Genomic DNA, 15,485 nt, shown 5'->3' with positions numbered 1-15,485 from the left:
CAGACAGTGTTTAGGAAGGATAGATTGCATGCAACCGGTGGTGGAGTGTTCGTCGCTGTTAGTAGTAGTTTATCCTGTAGTGAAGTAGAAGTGGATAGTTCCTGTGAATTATTATGGGTGGAGGTTACACTCAACAACCGAGCTGGGTTAATAATTGGCTCCTTTTACCGACCTCCCGACTCAGCAGCGTTAGTGGCAGAACAACTGAGAGAAAATTTGGAATACATTTCACATAAATTTCCTCAGCATTTTATAGTCTTAGGTGGAGATTTCAATTTACCAGATATAGACTGGGACACTCAGATGTTTAGGACGGGTGGTAGGGACAGAGCATCGAGTGACATTATACTGAGTGCACTATCCGAAAATTACCTCGAGCAATTAAACAGAGAACCGACTCGTGGAGATAACATCTTGGACCTACTGATAACAAACAGACCCGAACTTTTCGACTCTGTAAGTGCAGAACAGGGAATCAGTGATCATAAGGCCGTTGTAGCATCCCTGAATATGGAAGTTAATAGGAATATAAAAAAAGGGAGGAAGGTTTATCTGTTTAGCAAGAGTAATAGAAGGCAGATTTCAGACTACCTAACAGATCAAAACGAAAATTTCTGTTCCGACACTGACAATGTTGAGTGTTTATGGAAAAAGTTCAAGGCAATCGTAAAATGCGTTTTAGACAGGTACGTGCCGAGTAAAACTGTGAGGGACGGGAAAAACCCATCGTGGTACGACAACAAAGTTAGGAAACTACTGCGAAAGCAAAGAGAGCTTCACTCCAAGTTTAAATGCAGCCAAAACCTCTCAAACAGAAGCTAAGCGATTTCAAAGTTAGCGTAAGGAGGGCTATGCGAGAAGCGTTCAGTGAATTCGAAAGTAAAATTCTATGTACAGACTTGACAGAAAATCCTAAGAAGTTCTGGTCTTACGTTAAATCAGTAAGTGGCTCGAAACAGCATATCCAGACACTCCGGGATGATGATGGCATTGAAACAGAGGATGACACGTGTAAAGCTGAAATACTAAACACCTTTTTCCAAAGCTGTTTCACAGAGGAAGACCGCACTGCAGTTCCTTCTCTAAATCCTCGCACAAACGAAAAAATGGCTGACATCGAAATAAGTGTCCAAGGAATAGAAGAGCAACTGGAATCACTCAACAGAGGAAAGTCCACTGGACCTGACGGGATACCAATTCGATTCTACACAGAGTACGCGAAAGAACTTGCCCCCCTTCTAACAGCCGTGTACCGCAAGTCTCTAGAGGAACGGAGGGTTCCAAATGATTGGAAAAGAGCACAGGTAGTCCCAGTCTTCAAGAAGGGTCGTCGAGCAGATGCGCAAAACTATAGACCTATATCTCTGATGTCGATCTGTTGTAGAATTTTAGAACATGTTTATTGCTCGAGTATCATGTCGTTTTTGGAAACCCAGAATCTACTATGTAGGAATCAACATGGAGTCCGGAAACAGCGATCGTGTGAGACCCAACTCGCGTTATTTGTTCATGAGACCCAGAAAATATTAGATACAGGCTCCCAGGTAGATGCTATTTTTCTTGACTTCCGGAAGGCGTTCGATACAGTTCCGCACTGTCGCCTGATAAATAAAGTAAGAGCCTACGGAATATCAGACCAGCTGTGTGGCTGGATTGAAGAGTTTTTAGCAAACAGAACACAGCATGTTGTTATCAATGGAGAGACGTCTACAGACGTTAAGGTAACCTCTGGCGTGCCACAGGGGAGTGTTATGGGACCATTGCTTTTCACAATATATATAAATGACCTAGTAGATAGTGTCGGAAGTTCCATGCGGCTTTTCGCGGATGATGCTGTAGTATACAGAGAAGTTGCAGCATTAGAAAATTGTAGCGAAATGCAGGAAGATCTGCAGCGGATAGGCACTTGGTGCAGGGAGTGGCAACTGTCCCTTAACATAGACAAATGTAATGTATTGCGAATACATAGAAAGAAGGATCCTTTATTGTATGATTATATGATAGCGGAACAAACACTGGTAGCAGTTACTTCTGTAAAATATCTGGGAGTAAGCGTGCGGAACGATTTGAAGTGGAATGATCATATAAAATTAATTGTTGGTAAGGCGGGTACCAGGTTGAGATTCATTGGGAGAGTGCTTAGAAAATGTAGTCCAGCAACAAAGGAGGTGGCTTACAAAACACTCGTTCGACCTATACTTGAGTATTGCTCATCAGTGTGGGATCCGTACCAGATCGGGTTGACGGAGGAGATAGAGAAGATCCAAAGAAGAGCGGCGCGTTTCGTCACAGGGTTATTTGGTAACCGTGATAGCGTTACGGAGATGTTTAATAAACTCAAGTGGCAGACTCTGCAAGAGAGGCGCTCTGCATCGCGGTGTAGCTTGCTCGCCAGGTTTCGAGAGGGTGCGTTTCTGGATGAGGTATCGAGTATATTGCTTCCCCCTACTTATACCTCCCGAGGAGATCACGAATGTAAAATTAGAGAGATTAGAGCGTGCACGGAGGCTTTCAGACAGTCGTTCTTCCCGCGAACCATACGCGACTGGAACAGGAAAGGGAGGTAATGACAGTGGCACGTAAGGTGCCCTCCGCCACACACCGTTGGGTGGCTTGCGGAGTATGAATGTAGATGTAGATGTAGAAGCCCTGCTTGCCTTCTTGGCAAATTGTGCATTTAGTAATTGCTTTCACTACATCGGAATTGCGACAGATACTTCCATTATGTATGTTATTATTTCACATGTAGTCTCTCTGTTGTCAAGATATCTAAAATATTGCTCTCTCATATGAGCCGTTTGTTCATTTTACTTCCTAATCATTTCCTACACACTTTGTCTCTGATGAGATGGATTGGAGAAACTTTTTCTTCCTTCAGCACATGTGATATACAGTTTCTCTAACATGACTGCTGTCTTTACCCAGATAAAGTAATGTTTGAAACTTCCGAAAGATGGACATTTAAATATAATTTAATTTTTTTATGTCTGCCAGGAGACATCTCCTCATCTGTAACAAATATTGTTAACACCATTTTGTTTTCAAGAGCAAAGGTTTAGTTAACATCAGTCGTAAATCCAATATCTAAGGTATAAAATTGCTGCTGAAATTAACTGAATACAAATACTGACCTCTAACATTGGACAATGCTAGAAGATCCATTTTGTTGGACCACACCATACGCTCAATTTTACTGGCAACATGCCTCTCCTCCAACTGGCGCATAGCATTTGAAGCCATGTCTGTTACTATTTTCCAGTTTCTCAAAAATAAAGATAAGTCTGAAATTAAAATAAAAAATTAAATATGAGAAGAATTGTAAAGTAGCTAATACAAATGATGAATAACAATGATTTTTATTTTAATGTGATATTCAGTTCTTCTCTCTTAGAAACAGCAGCTACAACTGGCAAAAACTTACTAGCATAGGGATTTTGGTTGACTAAGGATTCTCAATCTTGATATGTGTCTGTGTGTTAGCAATTAATTTCCAGAAGTCAGGTGGCGTGCAAAATACAGTAAAAAAGGATTGCATTATAAGAGAAGTCAAAGTCACAAAATACTCATTTTAGATCAATATTTTATAACAGCATAACAAGTGAGCTGAAATTCAGCCAGCTTGCACCACAGATGTACATACGGTATTGTACAATGATGAAATGCAGAAGAGCATATGCAAATTGGAAGACTTGCTAGTTTGGGTGTAAGGATTATTAATGATCCATTAAACGAATGATCACAAAGGCTCGCTGCACATGCTCTTGATTCACCAATGTAGACTTTGGCAAAATACTTCTTACATTAAATATGAAGTTATCTTCAATATTCCAGCTGAGCAATTCGACATTGGATTAAATTACATAAATCACAGCTTTTCTGTTTCATTGTTCAGGAAGATATCACTAAAAGTCACCATGGGCTTAATTAGTGTCATTATCCACAATTAAAGTGAAATACCAATTTTTGAAAACAGGTTAAAGCAAGCATGGAAAGTTCAAGTTTCTTTATGCAATAGTATATCATCGGTGTGTTGATGAAATATTAATTGAAAGTATGGAAAATCTTAATGAACTGCTTGGGTTTCTAAACCATCTAAACACAACCATAATTTTATTAAACTGCACCGCCAAGGGCACTAATATATTTCATATCTTTATTAAATTACTAGTTATGGCCTGTGAAAATTATCAGTTTGGGTACTGTCTCCCAACATAAAGTACCTTTTAACATTAAGGATATAGCTACCACACTCAAATGACACTGACTGAAAGTAGTTAATTTAGATGCTTATTTTAGTATTCAGCACAGATTTGAATTCCACAACCAGCCTGAGTATCAATTTGGAGGGAAGATCAGAGATACTCGGGCTTCAAACTAGGACTGCAGTTTGCTTCTGTGGAGGGCATCACCATGGACATGCCACATTGGACCTCTACTGACACGACAGTGTCCATAAATATCACACACCGCACTTGTCTGGCAGTTCTCACTATTCTCTGAGCCCTTTGATATGTGCCACTGATCGTAAAATCAATATTATGAGCCTTTTCATAATTGTTGTGCCTGTCTGCAACTCAACATCTCCTCTATATGGTGAGAAGCCATCTACCCTTTCTATAATGTTATTGTCATTCCTTCCTGGATTTTCCACTGACTGATTGTAAAGTGACTGATCTCACCTATATTTGCATTTCTCAATTTGGAATTCTCAGTGGACTGTTTGTGCACACTTGCAATGACTTTTGCTACTCTCTGGACTTTACTTCTGGCTAGCTGCTCACTTCATGAACTCTGCCATAATTGACCAATGGGACCACCAGTTTGTTCCCAGTCTCTGAGCCAATGACAGTATGGGCGATCATAAACTGTGTTCTGCTTACTCCATGTGCGACAGAAAAACTTATGTTATATAACTGTGATCTTAACTGCATTACAATATAGTGCTATGTAAAATAACAACAACTCTTATAAAGCCTTTGTGTCTTCAGTCAATATAATCAGCACAAGTCGGTCCTCTTTAACACACATATCAGTAGAATATCAGATATTCGACAAATAAATTACCCTTCTTACAATCCAATACAGAATATAACTGGGAAAGATGATCAATTACGCCATGCTTTAGCAACAAGCTATGGAGAACTGCTGCATATGAGGAGATGATATTTACACAATGTGATTCTGGCCTCCAAAAGCTAATCCAGATTGAGTCAGTACTGTAGCTTTCAAATATATATAAGATATCTAGGTTAATCTCAGGTTGCTTCTTGTTTCCCATACTTCATCAATTGATCATTCTTCCACTGTTTGATTATACTTAGGTTAATGTAATTTGCACAGCAATCACGTTCTCATAAAAGTCACAAATCATCATATTTATTTAGAAAAAGATAGCTGTTACTCACCATAAAGTGGAGATGCTGAGTTGCAGATAGGAACAAAAACAAACACACACACACACACACACACACACACACACACACACACACACACACACGTGTGTGCGCACAACTACTGTCTCCAGCTGCTGTGGTCAGACTGGGAGCAGCAGCGCGTGATGGGAGAAGCAAGCGGACGGCAGATGTAATGAGGAGACTTGGGTCCGGAGGGGGAGACATTGCAGGTTAGCAGTGGGAGATGGTGAATTGCTGCTTGTGGGAGCATACAGGGACAAGATAAGAGAAAGGGGTAGTACAGCTAGATGCAGTCGGGGGGTTAAAATGAGGGCAGGGAGCAGCGTTGCGGGAAAGGCGAGAAGTAAAAAGACTATGGGTGTGTTGGTGGCACAGAGGGCTTTGCAGTGCTGGAATGGTAACAGAGAAGGGGCTAAATGGATAAGGACAATGACTTATAAAGATTAAGGCCAGGAGGGTTATAAGATTGTAGGATATGTTTCAGCGAGATTCCCACTTGTGTGATTCAGAAAAGCTGGTGTTGGTGGGAAGGATTCAGATGGCACAGGCTGTGTAGTAGTCATTGAAATGAAGAACGTCGCATTGAGTGGCATGTTCAGCAACTGCGTGGTCCAGCTGTTTCTTGGCCACAGTTTGTTGGTGGCCATCCATGCAGACAGACAGCTTGTTGACTGTCATGCCCACATAAGCGCAGTGGTGGCACCTTAACTTGTAGATCACATGACTGGGTTCCACAGGTAGCCCTGACTTTTATGGTGTGGTGATGCTTGTGGCTGGACTGGAGCAGGTGGTGATGAAAGGGTGTATGGGACAGGTGTTGCATCTGGGTCTATTACAGGGATATGAGGCAAGGGATTGGGAGAAGAGGTTGTATAGGGGTGGACGAGGATATTTCGTAGGTCTGGTGGGTGGTGGAATACTGATGTGGAAGGGGTGGGATGGATAGTGGGTAGGACATTCTTCGTTTCAATGCACGACCAGAGGTAGTTGAAACCCTGGCAGAGAATGTGATTCGTTTGCTCCAGCCCCGCACGGTACTGAGTCACGAGGGGCATGCTCCTTTGTGGCTGGACAGTGGGGCTTTGGGAGGTGGTGGGTGACTGGAGACATAAGGCACACGAGATCTGTTTTTGTACAAAGTTGGGAGGGTAATTATGTTCTGTGAACACCTCAGTGAGACCCTCGGTATATTTCGAGAGGAATTAGGGATGTTACTGTAAAGAGAGATGGCATCAGTAGTGATGAGCACGGCACCATATGGTAAAGGAACAGTCACAAGCATCACTTACCCCATAACAGGCAGGGCTACCTGTGAAACTGTAATGTGATCTACAAGCTAAGCTGCAACCACTGTGCTGCATTCTACAAGGACCTGACAACAAGAAGCTGTCTATCCACATGAATGGCCACCAACAAACTGTGGCCAAGAAACAGCTGGACCACACTGTTCCTGAGCACATCACCCAACACGACGTTCTTCTTTCAGAGCCTGTGCCATCTGGATCCTTCCCACCAACACCAGCTTTTCTGAATTGTGCAGATGGGAACTCTCCCTGCAATATAACCTACAATCCTGTAACCCTCCTGGCCTCAACCTTTGTTGCTCATTGTCCTTACCCATCTAGCCCCTTCTCTGATACCATTCCAGCATTAAACAGCCCTCTATTTCACCAACATACCCACAGTCTTTCCAGTTATCTCCTTTTCCACTACCTCGCCCTTTGCCGCCCATCTAACCTTCTAACTGCACATAGTTGTACTACCTTTTCTCCACCTGATCCCTGTATGCTCCCACAAGCAGCACTTCACCATCTCCCACCCCTACCAAGCTGCCCCCCCCCCCTCACTTCAGCCTCCTCCTTCCCCCTCCACCTACTTGCTTCTCCCATCAAGCGCAGCTACTCGCCATCTGTCCTCATCAACTGGAGACAGTGATCATGTGTGTGTTACATTTGTTTGTGTGTATACTTGTGATGAAGGCCTTCTTGGACAAAAACTCATTTTCTAACAGTATTTTTGTTATGACTATCTGCAACTCAACATCTCCGCTATATAGTGAGTAGTAACTATCCTTTTCATGATATTGTCACATGCCATCCTGAATATTCCATAGTTTCATATTTATTTTAGAGTATATTCAGTATCACAAATATAATACTAGTATTTTATTTGTATTTTTATTTACTGTTAGCCCTGTAAATATTTCATGGGTCCATGTTGGTCAGAAGTGGAATGGGTCAATACAAGTATTACATTAGACATATTGTGGTCTTCAGTCCAAAGTCTGATTTCATGCAGCTCTCCATGCCACTCTATCTTGTGCGAGCCTCTTCATCTCCAAATAATTACTGCAGCCTACATCTTTTTGCACCTGCTTAATGGATTCATCTTGTGGTCTCTACCTAAGACTTTTTATCACCCACTCTTTCCTCCAATATTAAATTGGTGATTCGTTTTGGTTTGGGGGTATAAAGGGACTACAGGATCATCAGTTGGTGATGCCGTCATGTCTCAGAATGTGTCCTATCAAGTGATCCATTCTTTTGGTCAAGCTGAGCCGGTCAAGCTGAGCCACAAATTCCTTGTCTCCCTACTTCTATTTAGTACCTCCTCATTAATGACAAGATTGACCCATCCAATCTTCAGCATTCTTCTGTACCACCACATCTTGAAAGCTTCTATTCTCTTTTTATCTAAACAGTTTATCGTCCATGTTTCAATTCCACACATGGCTACACTCCAGACAAATACCTTCAGAAAAAAAATCACATCAATATTTGATTTTGACAAATTTCTCTTCTTCAGAAACGCTTTTCTTGCCATTCCCAGTCTACATTCTACTTTGGTCATCATCAGTTATTCTACTGACCAAATAGCAAAATTCCTTTACTATTTGAAGTGTCTCGTTTCCTAATCTAATTCCCTTAGCATCATTTGATTTAATTCGACTACAGTCATTTATCCTTGTTTTGCTGTTGTTGATGTTCATCTTACATGCTCCTTTCAAGACACTGTCCATTCCATTCAACTGCTCTTCCAGCCCTTTGCTGTTTCTGATAGAACTACAATATCATCGTGGAACCATAAACTTTTTATTTCTTCTCCCTGAACTTTAATTTCTACTCCAAATTTTTCTTTGGTTTCCTTTACTGCTTGTTCAATGTATATTGAAGAAAACCAGGGAGAGGCTACAAACCCGTCTCACTCCCCTCTCAACCACTGGCTCCCTTCGGTGCCCCTTGACTCTTATAATTGCTGCCTGGTTTCTGTAAACTTGTGAATAGCATTTTGTTCCCTGTATTTTGCCCCTGCTACCTACAGAATTTCAAAGAGAGTTTTCCCGTCTACATTGTCAGAAGCTTCCTCCAAGTCCACAAATGCTATAAATATAAGTTTTCCTTTCCTTAACCTATCTTCTAAGATAAGGTGTAAGGTCAGTATTGCCTTGTGTGTTCCTACATTTCTCCGGAAACAAACTTATCCTCCATGAGGTCTGCTTCTACAGGTTTTACCACTCTTCTGTAAAGAATTCGCTTTAGTATTTTGCAACCATGAGTTATTGAACTGATTGTTCAGTAATTTTCACACCTGTCAGCAACTGCTTTCTTTGGAAATGAAATCACTACATTCTTCTTGAATTCTGCGGGTATTTCGCCTGTCTCATACATCTTGCACATAAAATGGAAGAGTTTTATCAGGTCTGGCCTTACCAAGGCAATCAGTAGTTCTGGCAGAATATCATCTACTATCAAGCCTTGTTTCGACTTAGATCTTTCAGAGCTATGTCAAACTCTTCTCGCAGTATCATCTATGTCCACTTCCCTTTCTATAATATTGCTTTTAAATTCACCTTCCCAGTATAGACCCTCTACATACTCCTTCCACCTTCCAGGCTTCCCTTCTTTGCTTAGAACTGGTTTACCATTTGATCTCTTGATTTTCATACAGCTGCTATTCTTTTCCCCAAGGGTCTCTCTAATTTTGCTGTAGGCTGTATCTATCTCTTTCCCTAAGCGAAAATGCTTCTAAATCCTTACATTTGTCCTCTGGCCATTCCTGCTTAGCAATTTTGTACTTCCTACCAATCTCATTTTTTAAAACATTTGTATTCCTTTCACCCACTTCATGTGCTGCATTTTTAAATTTTCTCCTTTCATTTATTAAATTCAATGTCGCTCGTGTATCCAAGGATTCCTACTGAGCCTTGTTTTTTTACCTGTTTGATCCTCTGCTGCCTTCACTATTTCATCTCTTAAAGCTACCCATTTGTCTCCTACTGTATTCCTATCCCATTTTCTAGTCACATATTGTATAATGCTCTCTCTGAAGCTCTCAACAACCCCTGGTTCTTTCAGCTTATCCATGTCCCATCTCCTTAATTTCCTACCACATCCCAAGCTCTTCAATTTTAATCTACAGTTCATAACCAATAAATTGTGGTCAGACTCCACATTTGCCCCTGGAAATTTCTTACAATTTAAAATCTGGCTCCTAAATCTCTGTTTAACCATTACATAATCAATCTGAAACCTTCTGGTGTCTCCAGGTCTCTTTCACATTCACAACCTCCTTTAATGATTCTTAAACCCAGTGTTAGTGATGACTGAATTATTTATGTGGATGATTCTACCTGGCAGCTTCCTTTTTCACCCCCCCCCCCAAAAAAAAAAAAAAAAAAAAAAAAAAAAAAAAAAAAAAAAAAAAAACTTCTCCTCCTTTTCCTACTATTGAATTCCACTCCCCATCATACAGAGTATAACAAGAACAAAATTAAAACAAAACGAATAGTTACTAACCAACAGGTTATTATTCCCTACTTACATGAGAGAGAGAGAGACTGCAGATGTAAATAACACTTCTGAATACAGTGATGATGCTGACAAACCTGAATGTTCTCGCAACAGATGAGCACAAAGTGGGATCCCAGTGACCTGTCATTCCTTTCTAACCCTCCCCAACCCATTGTTTTTACTTAACTAAAAATGTACAAAATGGTCTAGTACTACACTAGTTTCCTTTCAGTTTTATGGAATTCTACAGATAATATTTATAATTACACCTCTTGAATGTAAATAAGAGGAAGGTGTTCTGCCACATCATAATTTGATAAGGGTTTATTACTGCTGTACTTCTGGGAAAGTAGCCCTATTCATCAAAAGAGTTGAGAGGCACATCATGCAGATACTCCCTTAAACTTGTTTTTCAATAAATGTTTGTCGTCTCTCATGCAGAATTGAAGGTTTTCATTTTAGCACAGAGTAACCTACCCTACCATCCCTTTTGCACTAGTGACAAATGCTTTAGTTCGCACTGGAGATCATGTTATTGTCTAGGGTTTTGGCTACGATATATAGTATTTGAACTAACAGAAAAATTTCTGTTATTACAGTTGTGAGAGGTAAGCCTTTTAGGGCTAAATACTTCATACAGACAGACAGACTACTTTAAAAGAGGTCCAGACAAATGAAGTGTTGCAAGCAAAAGAAATTTGTTTGAAATAAGACTCACACAAGGTGGTCAACACATTGCTTCTAAAGCTAGTCTTGCTCCTCAATTGTGGTACCCCCAAGGTCACCCACAGTGTGAGCAACTCTCATGTGATGACACACAGGAAATTTCAACTGGACCCAAGCACGTTAATTCCAGTTATGCCAGCAAATACCAAAGACCTTTCATTTCAATGATTCCTAACTTCCTAAGGAAGACGTTCATGTGGTAGACATAGTTTGCTTGTAATTCATGGTCTTGAGAGAAGTACTGATCACTGAAATGTTGCATGAAGGGCTGGACAACAGATTGGAAATCCTACCCTAACAAAGCATAGCACTCATATTAGCCTTGACAGCAATGAGAGGTGTCCAACATCTATGGATGATACTGGCGTGTTTTGCACTGACTCATCTTTCTGCTGATTCTGTTGGGCTATATGCCTGAGATGTGCACTACTACATGGCTGACTCCACTGTCTCCACTGATGATCATCATGCCTCATCAATCCTAAACCTGCTCATCACGAGAACTTGGTAAATTCAAATTCCGTTCCATATTTTCTCTTGCTCATTTTCTTTTACAGCATTGTGAACGGGGTTTGTATTATTGTTTATAATGAACGCCTAAAGGCCAAATTGGGTGGTAACGATTGTGTAGTATCCGGGTTGACATAGTCCTGCTGCCGCAAAAAAAATTTTAACACACAGTGCTGTTGGACCTTGGGGTCCGGATGAGCCATAATTTGTAGATAAGTCACCAGCTGTTGTTGACTGCAGTTAACAACCATGAGGAAGATTTTTAAAGTTTTGTCTTTTATGATGGTTGGTGAATGATCAAATGCCCCTGCTATGGTGTATGCCATTTCAGTGGGCAATGTCACATGCTGACATTTCTTGCCATGCAGTGACAATGTATTACTATACACTATAAACATCCTGCTACAAGCGAGTGAATGCTTCTCTTTATTTCTGTTTATTAATATGGCTGGTTACCTTTATAGTATAGTTGGAGCTAAATTATTATTAATACAATACATGTGATGAATAAAATTTTCTAACTGAACAGTCCTACATATTATTTACCATGTATTTCTCATTTTGGGAAACAAAATTCATTTGATACTTAAACGTATCCTGACCTCACACATGTATATGTATCTCAAACTGTTTTTCTTACATGACACCTTGAAAGCCATTGATCAGTATAAACATGGAGATACAGTAGGCTACTTCCTGAATTTCAAAAAAACATTTAACTCAATTTCCACATCAATGCCGTTAACAAAAATAGTCATGCGGAGTAGCAAATGAAATTTCTGACTGGATTAAAGATTTATCGGAAGGGAGTATACTGCATCTTATCTTCGAGGGGAAAGTTATTCAATCTAGTCAACACTTCTACATTTCTTGGAGTGCGATGTCATATGATATGTGGACGATGTGTAGGACGTTTTTACTTAAGTTTCAGTTGAGTTTTGTTAATAATTTAAAACAATGGGAAACTCAAGATGGAATAATGAGAATATCATGAAAAGGATAGATTGCTACTCATCATACAGAGGAGATGTTCAGTCACGGGCAGGCACAAGAGTAGACTGCTTGAACTTCTGGCCAGAAGGCCTTCTTCTCAAGTAGACAACACACATGAATTTAAACAGGCACAGCTCTCACACATATGACCACTAGCTCTGGCCGCCAAGGACAGACTCTGGTCAGAGACAGTGGTCGTGTGTGTGAGCTGTGCTTGTGAGAAAGTGTGTGTGTGTTGTCTACTTTAGAAGGCCTTTTGGTGGAAAGCTCACATCTCCAGTAGTCTTTTTGTTGTGCCTATCCGTGACCATCTCTGCTATATGAGTCGCAATCTATCCTCTCGATAATTTTGTTAATAATTGGTCACTTATAACTCATAGCTGATGGGTCAACAGAAGCGTCCGATCCCACGCCTCTGCTTTGACCCGTGACGTAAGGGTGTTGTCGTGTGTGACGTCATGACGGTGCGGAGTTAGGTTTGTGAGTGTGGCGTGTTTGTAGATGTTGTGGTTTGTTGTGCTCTCTGGTGGAATGTTCAGGGTTTTCGTTTGTGTGGTGTAATGGGCTCAGTTTGCTTTTGCTCATTATCCAGAATTGTTCAAGTGTCGGCTGTGTTTGTAGTGTAATTCATTTCAGTGAGTTAACGATTTTGTGTGAAGGTTAATTTAGTGTTGTTCGCTGTACATCGTGTGGTAATTTTAGTAAAATTAATCTGTTGTTGATGTTCACTAACGGATATGACGGATAAAATTAACAGTGCGCAGGTCAAGGGAAGTGTTCGATCCCAATGTGTGGCTGTGTATGTAGATATTGGTATCGAGAGATGTTTTTGAGCTATATAGGCCAAGGGAAGTGTTTGATCCTAACTTAAGGGATCGGGAGCTGCTGTTGAGCTATATAGGTCAAGGGAAGTGTCCAATTCCAGATGATATTGTGTTTAGTGGTATTTGTGGAGTTTTGAGATGATGGGTTTTTTTTCAACGTTTTTTGTGGTTTGTATGGGGGTGGGTGTCTAAATTTGTTTATATTCAGTTTGCCCCCACCCAAAAACACCCCATTTCCCACACTTGTCCCATTAGTGTCATTAGGCTTTTTGTGCAAAGTGTGTGTGTTTGTTTTTCGATGTATTTTCATTCTCATAATGTGTACGTACCCACTTTATATGCGCCATATTGGAATCGTGGTTTATGGTCGTTTCCGCCATATTTGTGACGTCATTGGTCAAAGCAGGCGGGTGGGATCGGACGCTTCCGTATTTCCTAGCTGATGACTTAGTGTATTATTCTGAATGAGTCAATCAAACCTACATATAACTGGTTTTGATATGACATAATGGTGTGATGTTGCATGCGATATCGTGTGTGGAAACAGAAAGAGAACACAAAACTGACAATATTTGGTTCACATCTACATTATGTTTTGAAATGTAGGCTGTTGTGACAGATTGATCTTTAGCATAGCCCTTAGTGTAAGTTAGGCTGAAAGCTGTCAGTTTGGTTGAGAGTTAGTGAAGAAACTGAATGTGACGTCAAGAAAATAACTATAAGCCAAGTAATGGAACATATGTTACACATATGAGGCATTTATTCTGCCAGTTTCATGATGTCATGTGTCAAAGCAGACTGGTGGCATTGGTAAGTTCATGAGTAAAATCTTAACTTTGTCAGACTGAGCTGTATACTAGTGCGATGCCTAGGTTAGCTGGAAGGAGTGAGTTTGGTTGTATGTCAGCAACAAATTCAATGAATGTGTCGTGACAATCTTTTTTTTTCAGCAGACATTGTGTGTTCCAGTTACATTTGTCCCTGACAACATCCTCTATTTTTTCGGCTTAATAACAGGTACATCCTCCCCCAAATCCCCATGGTGGTCCTGAAACTTTGTTAGGTTCTTATTTTTCTTGTTGCTGGTGACATCTGTTGTTCATTTAGTGAGGCATATATATCTGCCATCATCAGCCTAGAGTGCGATATTACAATATCGGGCGTAAAAGTAACTACAGGTGCGCCCCAGGGACATCCTTATTGTTCAGATTGTATATTAGGCCTAATGGCCTGGAAGCCAATATTAATAGCACCTCTAGAATCTAGCAGATGATGCAGTTGCCCTTAAGTTAAAGATAAACTATCTGTAAAAAACTGTACGAACATTCAGCTCTATGTTGATACTGTTTCATAGTGGTGCAAAGATTCTCATGAAGATGCTGAAATAACTGGAGCCAGGCACTTAAAGACAGACGCAAACTATCCCATGAAAATTTACTTAGAAAGTTTATAGAACCAATTTTAAGTAATATATCCAGGAATATAGAGCCATTGGAAGTGTCTGATTCCATGCTTCTGCTTTGACCTGTGATGTATTTCATTTGGTTTGTGTGTAGCGCGATTGTTGGGCATGCTTCTGTGTGTGTGTGTGTGTGTGTGTGTGTGTGTGTGTGTGTGTGTGTGTGTGAGAGGCTTTTGTTGGTAAGCAGTTTTGTTTTGTTTTTATTCTATAGTAATTTTGATGATTTGTCTGTTTTATATTTATGGTATTTCAGTCCTGTTTTAATTGATGTATCAAATATGGTTTTTTTTGCGTTATTGAGTTGTCGGGTTTTCGTTTTTGGTGGTTGTTTGTGAATTATGAAGTTTTTGATTGCGTTTTTTTTTTTATTTGTGGTTTCCCGGCGGGTATCGAGAGCTGCGTTTGAAGTATATAGGTGAAGGGAAATGTCCGATTCTATGTTTTGGACTTGTGGGTGAGGGGTTTTTGGCATCAAGGGCTTGGTTTGAACTATATAGGTCAAGGGAAATGTCCGATTCTGCTTTTCAGAATTGCAGATGTTGGTTTTTTTTTTTGGAATCGCGTGCTTGGTGTGAGCTGTATAGGTCGATTAACGTGTACGATTCCTGTTTGTTTTGTAGCTGTTACACTGTCACGAGTTGAATGTAGCTTGTTGCCGCTTTAGGTTCCCATTTCCCGCGGCTGGTCCGTTAGTTTCATTGTACTGTCGGAGTGAGTCATTCTTTTATTCACCTTTGTTGCATGTACATGTAGTGAAGATATCGAC

General features: G+C 40.5%; 1 protein-coding gene across 3 annotated transcripts in view; it reads right to left on the bottom strand.

The window, feature by feature from the left end:
• Nucleotides 1–15,485, bottom strand: part of LOC126199012 (anaphase-promoting complex subunit 4) — a 154,668-nt gene that overhangs the window by 138,050 nt on the left and 1,133 nt on the right. For 2 of the 3 annotated variants that reach the window (XM_049935693.1, XM_049935692.1), the window contains exon 2: nucleotides 3,132–3,281. The exons of the other annotated variant lie outside the window; for it this stretch is intronic. In XM_049935693.1, the coding sequence (XP_049791650.1) occupies nucleotides 3,132–3,240 (109 nt within the window). In that variant the 5' untranslated portion in view covers nucleotides 3,241–3,281. The remainder of the gene's footprint in view (nucleotides 1–3,131; nucleotides 3,282–15,485) is intronic. 3 annotated transcript variants of the gene reach the window in all.

This window comes from Schistocerca nitens, chromosome 8 (assembly GCF_023898315.1).
Source record: "Schistocerca nitens isolate TAMUIC-IGC-003100 chromosome 8, iqSchNite1.1, whole genome shotgun sequence".
Taxonomy (NCBI): domain Eukaryota; kingdom Metazoa; phylum Arthropoda; class Insecta; order Orthoptera; family Acrididae; genus Schistocerca; species Schistocerca nitens.
Note: the sequence above shows the minus strand (reverse complement) of the source record. Positions and strands in the feature narration are given on the sequence as shown.